General features: G+C 42.4%; 1 protein-coding gene across 5 annotated transcripts in view; it reads left to right on the top strand.

Moving 5' to 3' along the window:
- TANC1 (tetratricopeptide repeat, ankyrin repeat and coiled-coil containing 1) overlaps positions 1–17,378 on the top strand; it is a 183,083-nt gene that overhangs the window by 94,654 nt on the left and 71,051 nt on the right. For all 5 annotated transcript variants that reach the window (XM_061608706.1, XM_061608702.1, XM_061608705.1 and 2 more), the window contains one exon: positions 15,813–15,917. In XM_061608706.1, the coding sequence (XP_061464690.1) occupies positions 15,813–15,917 (105 nt within the window). The remainder of the gene's footprint in view (positions 1–15,812; positions 15,918–17,378) is intronic.

Genomic DNA, 17,378 nt, shown 5'->3' with positions numbered 1-17,378 from the left:
TGACCTTGGCTTACTTGAACTGTTTTTATAGAAGTACTCCTTTACCTGCTTGAAAACCTTTTATGTGCATACCTAGACCAGCTGGAAACTGGTGAAATAAACTTTTATCTGTTGCTTATTCCAAAATTAATACTCCTTATTTTGCTTTTATGCTTGATTTTTTATTTATACAATCAAAGGGCAAACCCAACGGCAAAATAATTTAAATGTGCTGAAATAAACAAAAGAGCTATTTCCTCACCTTGATTTATTATCTTGAAGAAACTGATCATATTTAAAACAATACCATCAGCACTGCAGAAGGGGAGCATGTTGTCACTACCTGATCTGAAAGGGATACAGTATGCCAGAGAATGACTATGGGCTTATCCACATGGGAACATTACTTTGCACTAAAGACACTGTTTTTACCTCTGTTTTCTATTTGCACCGTTCACAGTAAGGGCTCAATGCCAGTTGCAAACACGGTGTTTTCTCTTCATGCTTAGGGGAATGATCAATCATGCAGTTTCCTAATGACCACACCCTCTAATTTAACATTTCCACTCCCTTTGGTTACCTGGTAACTGAGCATGCTCAATTTGTTCTGCCAGTTAGCTTCATTTAAAAAAAAAACAGCCTGGAAGTGTGATTATTTGTATTTTCACTGGTACAATACAGCTGAAATACAAATCTTTGTTTGAGCAATGTTATGCTTTTGCACACAAGTTAGGGGGAAAGAAAATAAAGGCACTGTTTACAGCAAGAAAAAAATGCCAGCAGAATGGGTGAGAGTGGCCGGTGCTCTTCAGCCCACAGAAAATGAAATGAAAGAAGGGAGGAGGAGGGAGTGGGCATGAAGGGGAACGATTGACACACCCACCTAAAAGCATTGGAGCACAGTGTCTGAAAGCACTAGAGATACGGAGTGAAGACTTTTTTCCTTCTCTTTTCGTATTATTAGAGGATTGGGTTAGTATGGATTTACAGGGGGGAAACTGTGTGATAGCTTCTGTAGATGAGCCCTATGTTCAAGGTCCAAGGTCATTCTTTGTGTTCTGGATCTTCTCAATTCCCTTAACACTGAGTGAAGGGAAGAGAAAACAACCCTTTCCCTTTATTGTGGGGTCTGATGGTGATAATGGAAATCTGATTTTTTTACTTCTTGCCTGCCAGGAATTCTAGAATTAGATTTAAAAAAAGAATGTTAATACTGAAAGAGAAAATAAACACAAACTGTTTGTTGTAAGCCCTTCCCAGAGGCCTGAAGCAGAAACATCAAAGTCTCTTGTGAAATGTGTTCTCTCTTAAATGTGTTCTCTTTTAAATGTGTTCTCTCTTAGGCTGATGACTAACATACTTCTTTAAAGTGGTGTTTTAAAATAATGCTGTTACAGCCAAATCATGCTACTGAACATCTCTTAAGTCTAAGATTGAGTTGTAGTAACGTTAGTGATGATAGCATTGCTACTGTGTTTTGAGTTTGTTACTAAATGAATGGCACTCTTGGGATTTTGATATGGAGAAAAGTACTTTCAAATGTTTCAGAACATCTTCAAGTTTTGTTCCAGGAGTACAACTGGGGGATTGTGAGGATATTGTTCCTGTCACATGGTGGTAAAGTGAGGCCTTTGTATAACATAGTCTCTGTCTCTTCCTGCTTCTTAACGTTTCTCAGTTTCCTTGATCTTCTGCATCAAGTAAAATTTAACTGATGAATGTTTTTTAAAAAGCTGTCAAAATCAAGGAGTGTTCTGACACATGAAAGTCAGGAAGCTTGTTGAAATTATGTGAACCTTTCAATTTCTGATGTCCTTTGAAGCTCAGAATGAAAACTTGGAGTGCAAAGGTGTGGATCTATCAACCACTCATTCTGATAAATAAAGCTGAGGTATGGTCAAATTTTCAAGGATACATTATTTACTTTTATGAAGTGAGATACAAATTAATTATATATGGGTTTAGCTTGCTTCAATGCATTACTCAGAAGCTAGCCCTAGTGACTTCGATGGGTTTCAGTCCAAAGTAATGGTGCATGTCCTTAAAGTAAATTTTGTTTTCATAAGAAAATTACTACTGCACATTAATTCTTTGTTGTCCATAATGTTCATTAAAACAAACATACACAATACTGGGAGTAGGGAGAGAAGGAAGCTTTCCCCCCTTGGCTGCAAAATTTTTTGAAGTCTTATGTCTCTACTTTAGCAAGGTAGTTGATCCCTCCCCCCCCCTTTTTACTGAAGGTCTGTTGAATCCATGGTTTACTGGCTGGCCATTTGCCTGCATTCAACAGTATAAGTGACAAGTTTTGCAGGCCAGAATTGGAGCCATGCTATGCCAAATTTCTAGTAATTTGTCCTGTATGACACTCTTAACACTGTCCAGACACCATATTCCCAATACATAAATTGGGAATGAACATTGCACTCCATACTTCCCTTTCTTCCTTTCCTCTCCCCTATGCCTTAGGTTGTAATAATTAGCAAACTGTGGTTTCAGTGGTTTCCCCCACCACAAACCATGATTGTGCACTAGGATGGAATGCTAGAGAGAGAGATGTGCCTGAGGTTACTGCTATTTTCCTGATTTTCCATACCATGGTGACATGCAGTGTGAAAGGGGCTTACATTTTTATTGGATCCAAAAAAGGAATAGCATGCAGTACAAGTTAGTATGTCGGGAGAGATTAGTTTGTTTGTTTATATTTATTTTATTTATTTATTTATTTTATTAAGCTTATATACCGCCCGACTAGCAACAGCTCTCTGGGCTGTGAACATTAAAAATACAATAAAAATAACACAATACAGTATATCACAATACAAAACTGTACAAAAAACTGTACAGTCTAAAATCAAAATACAATAATTTAGAATTAACAGGAATTAAAATGCTTCAGAGAAGAGAAAGGTTTTAACCTGGCGCCGAAAGGATGATAGTGTCGGCGCCAGGTGCACCTCCTCGGGGACACCATTCCATAGTTCGGGGGCCACCACTGAGAAGGCCCTAGATCTTGTCACCACTCTCCGGGCTTCCCTATGAGTCAGAACCCGGAGGAGGGCCTTCGCAGTAGACCGTAGTGTACGGGCCGGTTCATATCGGGAGAGGCGTTCCGACAGATATCGTGGTCCCGCGCCGTATAAGGCTTTATAGGTAAGTACCAACACTTTGAATCTGACCCGGAAGCATATTGGAAGCCAGTGCAAATGGGCTAGCACAGGTGTTATATGCTCAGACCGCTTAGTTCTTGTTAGCAGTCTGGCCGCCGCAGTTTGCACTAGCTGTAGCTTCCGAATCGTCTTCCAGGGTAGCCCTACGTAAAGCGCATTGCAGTAGTCCAGACGCGAGGTTACCATAGCATGTACCACTGATGTGAGATCCTCCTTACTCAGATAGGGACGTAGCTGGGCTACCAACCGAAGTTGGTAGAACGCATTCCGGGCCACCGAGGCTACATGAGCCTCAAGTGTGAGGGAAGAGTCTAAGATGACTCCCAGACTACGCACCTGTTCCTTTAGGGGGAGTGTAACCCTATCCAGGACAGGGTATATATCCACCATCCGATCAGAGAAACCATCCACCAACAGCATCTCAGTCTTGTCAGGATTGAGTCTCAGTTTGTTAGTTCTCATCCAGTCCATTGTCGCAGCCAGGCAACGGTTCAGCACGTCAACTGCCTCACCTGAAGAAGATGTAAAGGAGAAGTAGAGCTGCGTGTCATCAGCATACTGATGACAACGCACTCCAAAACTCCTGATGACCGCCCCCAGTGGCTTCATATAAATGTTAAAAAGCATGGGAGACAGAACCGAACCCTGCGGGACCCCACATTGGAGAACCCACGGTGTCGAGCAATGTTCCCCAAGCACTATCTTCTGGAGGCGACCCACTAAGTAGGAGCGGAACCACTGCCAAGCAGTGCCTCCAACTCCCAACTCCGCAAGCCTCTCCAGAAGGATACCATGGTCGATGGTATCAAAAGCCGCTGAGAGGTCAAGGAGAATCAACAGAGTTACACTCCCTCTGTCTCTCTCCCGACATAGGTCATCAAACAGGGCGACCAAGGCAGTCTCAGTGCCAAAACCAGGCCTGAACCCCGATTGAAATGGATCTAGATAATCGGTTTCATCCAATAGCACCTGGAGCTGGTCAGCAACCACACATTCCAGGATCTTGCCCAGGAACGGAACATTGGCTACTGGTCTGTAGCTGCTGAAATCCTCTGGGTCCAAGGAAGGTTTTTTCAGGAGTGGTCTCACTGCCGCCCCTTTCAGACAGCCAGGGACCACTCCCTCTCATAAAGAGGCATTAATCACTTCCTTGGCCCAGCCAACTAGTTTTAATTAGCCAAGAGGGGCAAGGATCCAGTACCGAAGTGGTCACACGAACCTGTCCAAGCACCTTGTCCACGTCCTCGAACTGAACCAACTGAAACTCATCCAACAAAACATGACAAGACTGTGCTCCGGACACCTCAGTAGGATTAACTGCTATTAAATAGGAGTCTAAGTCCCGGCGAATGCATGAGATCTTATGCTGGAAGTGTTCAGCAAATTTATTACATCAAGCTACCGATGTATCTGCCGTATCTTGTAGGCCTGGATGGAGTAGGCCACGAACCACTTTAAAAAGTTCCCGTGGGCGTGAGAGAGATGACTGAATAGTGGCGGCGAAATGTTGTTTTTTTGCCGCCCTCACCGCTCCTACATAGAGCTTAGTAGAAGCACGAACCAGCTCATAATTGCATTCGTCGGGAGTTCGTCTCCATCTCCGCTCAAGCCGCCTCCTGTCTTGTTTCATCGCTCTCAGCTCCGGAGTATACCAAGGAGCTGTATGAGCTCTACATAGGAGAGGGCGCGCAGGAGCGATCGTGTCAACAGCCCGGGTCATCTCTGTATTCCACAGATCGGCCAGGGCTTCGACAGGAGCGCCAGTCTTATCAGCCGGAAAAACCCCCAGAGCCTTTTGAAAACCTTCAGAATTCATTAGTCTCCGGGGGCGGACCAATTTAATAGGTCCCCCACCCTTGCAGAGGGAAAAGGCTACTGAAAGTCTAAACTTCAGCAAGCAATGATCTGTCCATGACAACGGGAGAGATGTAAAACTCCCCACATCCAGATCACTATCCCCATGTCCAGTAGCAAAGACCAGGTCAAGAGTATGCCCCGATGTATGTGTTGGGCCACTAACATATTGAGACAGCCCCATGGTTGTCATGGCGGCCATGAAGTCCTGAGCTGCCCCAGACAAAGTAGCCTCAGCATGAATGTTGAGATCTCCCAGTACTAATAGTCTGGGGGATCTCAACAGTACCTCCGAGACCACTTCCGTCAGCTCAGTTAGGGAAGCCATTGGGCAGCAAGGTGGGTGGTACACCAAAAGGATTCCCAGTCTGTCCCTCTGGCCCAGCACAAGGTGCAAACACTCCAGACCAGTGATTGCATGGACATGGTGCTTGGTGAGTGAGATGGAACTCTTATAGACGACAGCAACCCCACCTCCCCGACCCTCAGATCTACCATGATGCTGAACCAGATACCCCGGTGGGCAGAGCTGGGAGAGACTAACTCCTCCCTGTTCGCCCACCCAGGTCTCGGTTATACATGCCAGATCGGCCACCTCGTCCACAATCAAATCATGGACGAGGGAGGTTTTATTATGTACCGATCTGGCATTAAAGAGCAGCAACTGGAGATCTGAGAGTTGGCTGATAGAACAACCAACAACCCTGCGGGTATGAGAAGGACCAGAATGCGGCGCAGCCACTACATGTCTGGGCCGCGTTCTCCTTACCTGGCACGTCCCTCTCATATCAACACACCTCCCTCTACCCGTCACTACGGTCATACATCTGTCATAAAATACAACTGACATAACAGACCCCAAATAACATGGAATGTTACACGAAGCATAACATAAACAAGTCACAAACAACTTTACATCCATGCAAAACTCATTCTGACATCATCTGAGCTCTTTATCTTGAGAGGTAATATGTGAGAGCATAAGGCTTAATAGTTTGTCTACTTTATAGAGTTGCTAAAAATGTATAGATCAAAGCGGACAGGTACTAGCAATGACCATTTTAGTTAATTGATCCTTTTTTTGTAAGGAAAAAATAAACAATTGTCATGTTTAGGCTAATTGTCATGTTTAGGTTAGTTAGTATTTGTGTAAGGAAGAGAAGGATGTGGCTTTTAAATAAAACTTTAATGGCTGCCAAGCTGACCCAAATAATAAAGGTGATTTATTTTACACCTAAACTGAGAGCAATGCCATCGGGAGGCTAGACTCCTAGCAGGGGCACCTAAGGTGGAATGGTCAAAGCTGAGACACCAAACTAAGATGCATCCAAACTCGGAGGAAGCCAGTGGTAAACCACCTCTGAATATCTCTTACCATGAAAACCCTACGAACAGAGTATCCAATATGCAACACGAGATAGTGCTGGAAGATGAGACCCCCAGGTCAGAAAGCACTCACCAAGCTACTGGGAAAGAACAAAGGACAAGTTAGAGTAGCGCTGTGACTAATGATGCAGCTGGGTCAAAGCCAAAGGGAAGCCCAGAGGCTGATGTGCACAGATGCAAAAGGAGAGTCCGGAGTTGTACGACACACACAATAGGAACATGGAATGTGAGAAGCATGAACCAGGGAAAGTTAGAGATTGTCAAGCAAGAAATGGAACATATCAACATTACAATACTTGGAATGAGTGAATTAAAATGGATGAGAATGGGACATTTTCAATCAGGCAACTACAAAATATTTTATGCAGGAAATGAGAAATCAAGAAGAAATGGGGTTGCTTTAATAGTGAGGAGTGATGTAGCAAAAGCAATTTGGAGGTACAACGCAAGGTCTGAGCGAGTGATATTGATTAGATTAAATGGGAAACCTATTAACATAACTATCATCCGAGTCTATGCTCCAACGGCCAATGCAGAAGAAGAGGAATTTGAGAGATTTTATGCAGAAATACAGGAAGAAGCCTCCCAGCTTCCCTCAGAGTAGGCACCCGGAGGAGGGCCTTAAATGTTGAGCGTAGTGTAGGTTCATGTCAGGAGAGCGTAGTGTAGGTTCATGTCGGGAGAGGCGTTCCATCAGGTATTGTGGTCCTAAGCCATGTAAGGCTTTATAGGTTAAAACCAGCACCTTGAATCAAGCTCAGAAACATACAGGTGAGAAGTGATGTAGCAAAAGCAATTAGGAGCTACAATGCAAGGTCTGAGCAAGTTATATCAGTGAGATTTAACAGGAAACCTATTAACATAACCATCATCCAAGTCTACTCTCCAGCGGCAAACACAGAATAGGAATTGGAGAGATTTTACGCAGAAGTACAGGAAGAAATTGATCACACACACCATAACAAGATGTGCTAATAATCAGGGGGGACTGTAATGCAAACTTAGGGAACAAAGAAAAACTAGGAATTGTGGGGAAATGGGGCTTACGAGATAGAAATGAAGCAGAAGAAAGACTTACTGATTTATGTGAAGCCGATAATTTGCTTCTTGCAGACATATTTTTCGAACAACCGAAAAGATGACTGTACACGTGGACATCACCAAATGGTCAATATAGGAATCAAATTGGCTATATGATTGGTAGCAGAAGACGGAGAAGTTCCATACTTTCTGCGAAAACAAGACCAGGAGCAGACTGCGCTACAGATCATGAACTGGTAATATTGAAAATCAAAGTAAAGCTACAGAAGAACAAAGCAATCATAATGCAAGATACAATTTAAATAACATCCCAGAATAATATAAAGATCAAATAAGGAGCAAATTTGAGGCTTTGAACTTAGTTGACAGAGAACCAGAATAGCTATGGACCGAAGTCAGAGATATTATCAGGAAAGAATTCAAAAAGAAAATACCTCTAGTTAAAAAGAGAGAAAGACCTCAATGGATGACTGAAGAAACTCTTGAAATGGTTAAAGAGAGAAGGAAAGCAACAGCAAAAGGAGACAAACATGATTAGAACCCTAAATGCAACAATACAGCGACTAGTACGTAGGAATAGAGAGAACCATTACAATAACTATTGTATAGAAATAGAAGAGGACAGCAAAAAGGATAGAACAAGAGCCCTATTCCAAAAGATTAGAGAAAGGAAAGGGAAATTTAAACCAAGAGTAGGGATGTTGAATAATCAACAGGGGAACACACTGACTGACTGAGATGAAATAAAAGGAAGATTAAAGCAAAACACTGAAGAATTCTATAAAAGAAATGCAAGGATGACAGATTCATTCTGGAGGAACCATATGATGAAGAACCAGAAATTTTAGAATGTGAGGTGAAAGCTGCTCTTAAAATACTTGGAAGAAACAAATGACCAAGAACAGATGGCATACCAGTTGAGTTGCTACAAGCTACTGAGACTGAATCTGTCCAAATGTTGACAAAAATTTGTCAAGAAATATGGAAAACTAAACAATGGTCCACAGACTGGAAGCGTTCAATATACATCCCAATTGCAAAGAAAAGAGATCTCAGGGAATGCAGTAATTATCAAACAATTGCCTTAATTTCCCATGCAAGTAAAGCAACGCTCAAGATTCTACAACAAAGGCTCTTACAATATATAGGGAGCGAGAAATGGCAGACAACCAGGCTGCATTTAGAAAGGGAAGAGGCACCAGAGATCATATTGCAAACATACATTGGATAATGGAACCGACCACGGATTTTCAGAAGAAAATCACCCTGTGCTTTATAGATTATAGCAAAGCCTTTGATTGTGTAGATCATGAAAAACTATGGAATGTTTTAAAAGAAATGGGGGTGCCACAGCATCTGATTGTCCTGATGCGCAACCTATACTCTGGACAAGAAGCTACTGTAAGGACAGAATATGGAGAAACCGATTGGTTCCCCATCGGAAAGGAGTGTATTTTATCACCTTATTTGTTTAATCTATATGCAGAACATATCATATAGAAAGTGGGATTGGACCAAGATGAAGGAGGTGTCAAAACTGGATGGAGAAATACCAATAATTTAAGATATGCAGACAATACCATACTACTAGCAGAAACCAGTAATGATTTGAAACTAATGCTGATGAAAGTTAAAGAGGAAAGCACAAAAGCAGGACTACAGCCGAATGTCAAGAAGACTAAAGTAATGACAACAGAAGATATATGTAACTTTACAGTTGACAATGAGGACATTGAACTTGTCAAGGATTATCAATACCTCGGCACAGTCCTTAACCAAAATGGAGACAATAGCCAAGAAATCAGAAGAAGGCTAGGTCTGGGGAGGGCAGCTATGAGAGAACTAGAAAATGTCCTCAAATGCAAATCATGTATCACTGAACACTGAAATCAGGATCATTTGGACCATGGTATTCGTGATATCTATGTATGGATGTGAAAGTAGGACAGTGAAAAAAGCGGATAAGGGAAAAATCAACTCATTTGAAATGTGGTGTTGGAGGAGAGCTTTGCGGTTACCATGGACTGCGAAAAAGACCAATGATTGGGTGTTAGAACAAATTAAACCTGAACTGGAGGTTATCATACTTTGGACACATCATGAGAAGACATGATTCACTAGAAAAGACAATAATGCTGGGGAAAACAGAAGGGAGTAGAAAAAGAGGAAGGCCAAACCAGAGATGAATTGATTCCATAAAGGAAGCCACAGACCTGAACTTAGAAGATCTGAACAGGGTGGCTCAAGACAGATGCTACTGGAGGTCGCTGATTCATGGGGTCGCCATAAGTCATAATCGACTTGAGGGTACATAACAACAACAACAACAAATTTTACACCTTGGGGATGACATTTGAGTTCTAGCAGGAGAAGACTGCTTAAATAAAACCTCCATGCATTTTTTTAAAAAAAGTTTAATAACCCACAGACAAAAATGTAAGAACACACTGTTCAGTATAATATGAAGTCAGAATACAGGAGGATTATGGATTATTTAATTTTTAAATCCTCTTTGGCTAATTCCAGCCCGTCTTTTATATTTTGTGTTTGTATTTTTTTGTGAGCTGAACCATGAATATTAAGTACTTCTAACAGAATTCTGGAACAGTTGAGTTGAGATAGCTTGCAACATTTACGCACGATGGGGATAGGGTGAGCTAACACTCTCTCCCTCCCCTCTGTGCATCATTGTGGCAGTCTTAATTTCACTTGTGGATGAGCAACAGTCTGAACTGGACAAAGTCCTTGTGGGTTTGGGTGTACTTATTAGTATGGAAAGCTGGTGACCATGGTATCCTTCTGGGCAGAATGGGACTTGGGAGGGGTATTGTTTCATAGTGGGCCTGATCCTTCCTGCAGAGCATCTTTGAGAAGGTGTTGACGGGAGTCTAATGCTTGGCGCCATAAGCTCTGTTCAATAATGCCTGCAAAGTTCCATCTTGTGTCCCATGCACCAAAAAGAAACTGCTGGGAAAAACTGGCAGAAGATTTGGAGTGCAACGTTATCACTGATCCCCAGCTTTTCTGTTTCTTTTTCCTCATATTCCAGAAAGGTATTCAAAGAGCTAACAGACACTTAATCTGACATGCTTCTGGTCAGCAGGACCACTAATCCTGGGATAAGGATCTAGCCTGTTTTGAGCAGGGTTTCACTCCTTCAGAATTGGGTCCATAGCTGGAGAATGCTTCTGGATCCAGCTTTGCTTCTGGATGGCCGGATGTCAACTATGGCTAGAAGTGCTGTTGCCCAGGCTTAGACTGGTATGCCAGGCTGCAGCCATTCCTGGAGAACAGACATCTATCTATAATCAAGTATGACTTACTCCAAGGACTGGATTACTGTGACAGACTTTACATGGTACTGCATTTGAAAAGTGTTTGGAAACATAAGCTAGTCCAAAATTTGGCAGTGAGAGTTCTCATACCAGAGTCTGTTTTGTGGAGCATGTGACTTGTTCTATCTACATAGATTTCTAGTTTATTTTCAAGCTCAGTTCCAAGTACTAGGTATGACCTTTTAAACCCTAAACAATTTGGCATCAAGTTTCCTGAAGGAGTCTCCTCCCACATCATCCTGTCTGCTCACTTGTCCAAGCTGTATAACTCCTGGCCTTTGAAATCAGAATTGCCCCATCCCTTATGGCCTTTAGATGCCAGACCAAAACATTTTTGTTCCTTTGTTGATTTGTTATTATTAATAATAATCATTAGATTTATTAGTCGCTTGTTGTCCAAGGGTCTTCAAGTGACAACATTGTTAAACCAAAATAAATATATCATAAAGGAAAATAATAAAACATATACCCACAGCACACTTATAAAACAAAATAATAAAACATATAGCTTTGGCAGCACACTAATACAAACAACATCATTTTAGTCTATCAAAAGCCTGGAAAAAGTCTTACCAGGTGCTGAAAAGATGTCAATGAAAGCACCAGGTAGACCCCACTGGTGAGTGCATTCCACAGATGGGAAACCACAACTGAAAAGGCCCTCTCCCTTGTCACTACCCTAAGCCTTCCTCAGAGCGGAAACTTGGAGAAAGGCCTCAGAAGAAGATATGAGGATCTGAGTAGATTCATACTGGGTGAGGCGTTTCAGAAGATAGTGGGGTCCTGAACTGTAAATAGCTTTATAGTTCAAAACCAGCACTTCACATTGGTATTCAAGTGTAAGGGCAGTCTGCGTAACTGGAACAGAATTGGTGTTATATGATCTGTTTGCTGTGAACCCGTCAACAGTTGAGCAGCCCTATTCTGCACTAATTGAAGTTTCCAAACCATTTTCAAAGGCAGTACCACGTAAAGTACATTGCAATAATTCAGCCTTGGGGTTACCAGAGCATAGGTTACTGTAGCCAGGTTATCCCTGTCCAGATAAGACCGCAGTTGGGCCACCAGCCTAAGCTGGTGGAAAGCACTCTGTGCCACTGAGGCCATCTGTGCCTCAAGCAACAGCAGTGGATCCAGGAGAACCTCCGAACTACGAACCTGCTTCAGAGGGAGCATGACCCCATCTAGAGTAGGCAGCACACCACTCAACTGATCAGAGGGACCACCCACCAACAGCATCTCAGTCTTGTCTGGATTTGGCTTCAGTTTCTTGGCCCTTATCCAGGCCATTATCACAACCAAGCACTGATTCAGTGCATCCACTGCCCCACCAGCAGAAGATGAAAAGGAGAAATAGAGCTGTCTGTCTGTCTGTCTGTCTGTCTGTCTGTCTGTCTGTCTGTCTGTCTGTCTGTCTGTCTGTCTGTCTGTCTGTCTGTCTGTCTGTCTGTCTGTCTGTCTGTCTGTCTGTCTGTCTGTCTTATCTATCTATCTATCTTATCTATATTTTTACCCCAACCTTTTTCCAAAACTGGAACTCAGGGCGGCTTACAAATAAAAACTACACATAGGTAAAAAACATACAAAAATATACAATTAAAATAGAATTAAACTATTCATAACATTAAAAACATAAAACATACACTTAAAATACTAAGACAATTTAAAACTTTAAGAATAGGACCATAGAACAATACAACAGACCTTATGAGGCCCTATCTTAAACATCTTCTAGTCCAAAAGCCTGTTGGAATAAAAAAGTCTTTGCCTGCTGATGGAAGGATAGCAAGGAAGGGGCCATTTGTGCTTCCCTAGGAAGAGAGTTCCAGAACCTGGGGGCAGCCGCCGAGAAGGCCCTATCTCGCATCCCCACCAGTCACGCTTGTGAAGGTGTTGGGACTGAGAGAAGGGCCTCTCCTGAGGATCTCAACACCCGGGCAGGCTCATATGGGGAGATACGGTCTGACAAATAGCCTGGACCTAGGCGTATAGAGCTTTATAGGTCAAAACCAGCACTTTGAATTGTGACCGGAAACAAACTGGCAGCCAGTGGAGCTGTTGTAACAAGGGGGTTGTATGGTCCCTGTAACCAGCCCCAGTTAGCACTCTGGCTGCAGCTCTTTGTACCAGTTTAAGTTTCCGAACAGTCTTCAAAGGCAGCCCCACGTAGAGCGCGTTACAGTAATCTAAACGGGATGTAACTAAGGCATGCATCACTGTAGTCAAATCAGGCATCTCCAGGAACGGGTGCAGCTGGCGCACCAGTCTTAGCTGGGCAAAAGCACTCCTGGCCACTGCAGAGACCTGGGCCTCCAAGTTCAAAGCTGAGTCCAGGAGCACACCCAAACTGCGAACCTGTGTCTTCAGGGGGAGTGTAACCCCATCCAGCACAGGCTGAATCCCTATTCCCTGATTTGCCTTTCGACTAACCAGGAGCACCTCTGTCTTGGCTGGATTTAATTTCAATTTGTTCGCCGTCATCCAGTCCATCACTGATGCCAGGCACCGGTTCAGGACCAGGACAGCTTCCTTGGCTTTAGGTGGAAAGGAAAAATAGAGTTGGGTGTCATCTGCATACTGATGACACCAAACCCCAAATCCCCAGACAACCTCACCCAGCGGTTTCATGTAGATGTTAAATAACATGGGGGACAAAACTGAACCCTGAGGGACCCCATATGTCAACGACCAAGGAGTCGAACAGGAGTCCCCCAGCACCACCTTCTGGGTTCGTCCCTCCAGGAAGGAGCTGAGCCACCTCAACACAGTGCCCCCAAGTCCCATTCCGGCAAGGCGGCCCAGAAGGATACCATGGTCGATGGTATCAAAAGCTGCTGAGAGGTCCAGTAGAACCAACAGGGACACACTCCCCCTGTCCAGTTCTCTGCGTAGGTCATCCACCAAGGCGACCAAAGCTGTCTCTGTCCCGTAACCGGGCCTGGAACCAGACTGAAATGGGTCAAGATAATCCGTTTCATTGTCATACTGATGACGAAGCACTCCAAAACACTGTATGATACTACTCAGCAGTTTCATGTAGATGTTAAACAACCTTTGGGACAGCACCGACCCCTGTGGAACCCCATAGTAAAGAACCCATGTAGCCAAGCACTGCTCTCCAAGGTGTTGTGACCCAAGTCAGGGGGGAGGGCTGGCAGGAGGAGGACTCTGATGTTTCATCTCAAGGGTGATGCACAAACCTGTTCTCCATTGCTTTGGCCTTTTTTACTGTACTACCAGTGCATTTGGGTGTAGTGTTGGTGCGTGCATCTTTTCTTGCAGGGCTGGCTCTACCATTACGCAAAGTGAGATGACTTATATGGGCAACAAATGTGGGAGTCTGCAACGGCAGCCCCATAACTATTCCTCATAAGCCCTCCAGCTATCGCCTTCTATAGGTGCTACATGGCTTATTCTGCAGCTGCTAGGCTAGCCTGCAGCTCAGCTGCAATGGAAGTCCAGATGCAATTGCCAATCCCAATTAGGAATGGGGAGATGTTGCCATCTTGTGACGGGTAGCATATTTTGTGCTAGCTCTGCTTCCTTGACTTTCTTGTCATTCTTCATTGCGGAATTTATCACACATACACAAATACAAATGTGTGTGTGTGCTGTATAACTTTATCTGTCTATCTGTTTATTTATTTATTTATTGCATGTATATACCGCCTCATAGCCGAAGCTTTCTGGGCGGTTTACAACAATTAAAAACATTAAAAACAAGTATACAAATTTAAACCCTACCAAATTAAAACCCACTGAGCCTCCTAGCAACTGTGCTGTGGAAGATGCTGTGGCCAATTATTGGGACCATGTTTGGAGGATATTACATTTGTGAGGGGGGCATCCCAGTTGGTTGCTTTTGTTGTTTGTTGTCTTCTTAAACATGGGTACCATAGGGGTGTTTTCAGTGTGAAATGTCATCATTGGTGGGTAGTAGTAGAGATGTCAGGGATGTTGTGGGGAGCAGTGGTGCTTTGGATCTTACTTCTAAATGTATTGTTTCATTGTCGTCTTTGCTACTGGGACTGAATTGAATTGTGACACATTAACACCAGTATTAGCCCTGATGTCACCACAGCAGAACAAGATCATAAGATAGGCCTTTTGGCTTACTTGAAGTGATTTCTTCTCTATTTGGAGCCTTTCTTTAAACATCCTTTAGATGGCAGCATTGTTCCCATTGTGGTGCCACTTATAGCAACTAGAAATTATGTTGTGCATTTAATGTTTCCTGCAATTGTTGCATTCAGTAAAGTACACTACTATCAATAATTTAAATAGTAAAATGAAAGTACTAAATTCATTTTCTTACGTTTGATGAATTCCAACCTCAAAAGTGAAAGATGTGCTCATAAAATACACAGTATATTTAATTTAGCTATAAGCAAAATTGCTGGCTCTTTGCCTCTTTTTTTTTTTAATGAAAATATTGAGAGCTAGTTGCCAAACAGATATTTCTCCTTTTTCTTCCTCTCCTCCCCCGCAATCTTAGAATCAACATTGTGCGTCATTCACCCGGGTAAAAATACTGTACTCAGTAATATAAAGCTGCTGGACTGGAGTATTTAGAGTGTTAATGTTGCAAGCTGTCTGCTTTGTAATCCTTGCTTCCCATCTTCAGAGATGGTACTAGTAAACAGGGTTATCTTCAAATCGAAGCAGAAAACAGGCTCTGCCTAGAGAGGCCAACTGCAGAGCTGTGTATGAGTTTTGACCATGTCATACTCACCCTCTTTACATATGCTGGAGGCTGATTCAAGACCATCGCAGCAAGGAAACTGCTTTTGTTCCACAGCAGAGTTTACATTCCAAAAAGTGAGCCTGCCTAAAGCTTGCTGTTGGTGCTTTCCCCCCCTGACAACAGACAGCGACAGTGGAAGTACGAGAGTTCACTGTCCTTTTATTACAGCATGTGTAGTTTGTACTGTTTCTGCCTGCATCACGCGCCTTCTTTTAGAGTTGTTATGGTCCTCTGTGTGTATTCTTAAATTTGTGTTTCATCTAGAAAAATATTAGACAAGTTTGAAATGTCTTCCCATTTCAGGTCCCATCAGGAAGCCCAAGTATGTCGAAAGTCCCCGGATACCAGGAGATGCAGTTGCCGTACCAATGAGGAAAGTGTTGGAGCCGACAGATCCCAGCCAGAATGGTGAGCATAAGCATGTGTGCTTGGAGTGCTTTCATTGTAACTTAAAGACTAGATCTTGAATTGAAAGGGAAATTGCTATAAAAACAGTAAGAATTGGGCTCTTTGTGCAGAATGGTTTTGCAGATCTTGTGATAGATTATTACGTGCTGTGTCTAGCAGTCTAAATCCTGGAATAATGTGTTCACAATCTTCAAGCAAAATTAAGTGTGAGAGTTGTAGGTCACTTTTAATGTGAGAGGTCTGTTTGAATTTAGTTTTTGAACTTGCTTTCAGTTTTTTAGCTGAGTGTGTTCTACTTATGCCATGCTAAAGTGATGTGGCTTGCCACTGCAGTAAAAATGTTGCTAAATCAGACAGTAATAACAATAGATTGTGTTGGCAAAGCTGGTAGCAGCCCGACCCTGGAGTTAATTGGTATTCTTGAAAAGTTCCTAGTTCATTAAATTTGACTACAACATAACAAAATGCAATTTCAGTGAATGTCAGGGCAAAATAACAATCAAGATGTTCTGTAAGTATTTGTATAATAATGAGGATTTCATATTCCCTGTGATATTTTAGATTTACAGCCTAATTGACACCAATAGGAACAACCTATAACATCAAGCTAAATTGGATGTTCCCTTGCTTTTCTTGTGCTTTGAGTTTAAGACTTGAGTTCTCAAAATCTCTTCCTACAGAGGTGTAGACAGTTTCTATGAAAACTCTTCCCTGGCACCATTTTTGTGTGTATCTTGGTTTGGTTATACACAGAAGTATGGTCCTACTTCTCCTACATTCATATCAGTATAAGTTCTATAACTTAAATTTTGTGCCTATATACAGTTTCATCTCCCTCCCCCCCCATTCTAAAATTTAATTTTCCGGGCTATCAAAGTCCAAAACAATTGTTTCAAGTATGTTCCATCTCTGTTTGGTTTCAAGCTGAAATCACATGTTATCTTGAGGGTTTTTTTCCAGCATCTTATTTTCACTCAGTTATTTTGGTAAATCATGCATGCATTGGCCGTGATGGATTGATAGTAAAATATTATTAATTCACTGTTGTTGTTTCCAAAGGGAGGCCCACTTTTTGCAAAGGGAGAGTTGTAGTTAATAACTGTGTAAGGAGTTTTATACTTCTATTACTTCTCATGACCCACTGATTACTGGCTCTCCCTTCATCTAGGTTTTCTGAGCCAGAGAGGTAATAAATCCCGAGGAACTGATAACTATTTGAATGGTTAAGTCGTCATCCTCTCACTTCCATATGGCAGCAAATTCCACTGCCATTTTGCCATTAGCCTGCACATACTATACAGTTGTAATGATTAAAACAACAGAATCAGAGATGGCAAAGAAACAGACTGTTTAATGTTTAAGCTGTTCCTGACTAAAGGAGACTTACCAGCAGTGATTTAAAAATATATTTTATAAAAGTATTTATATAGTATTTATATAAAAGTATTATAGAGATGCCCT

The sequence above is a fragment of the Rhineura floridana genome, chromosome 2 (genome assembly GCF_030035675.1).
Source record: "Rhineura floridana isolate rRhiFlo1 chromosome 2, rRhiFlo1.hap2, whole genome shotgun sequence".
Classification (NCBI taxonomy): Eukaryota; Metazoa; Chordata; class Lepidosauria; order Squamata; family Rhineuridae; genus Rhineura; species Rhineura floridana.
The sequence above is the reverse complement of the archived record's forward strand: the minus strand, read 5'-3'. Positions and strand labels throughout refer to the sequence as shown.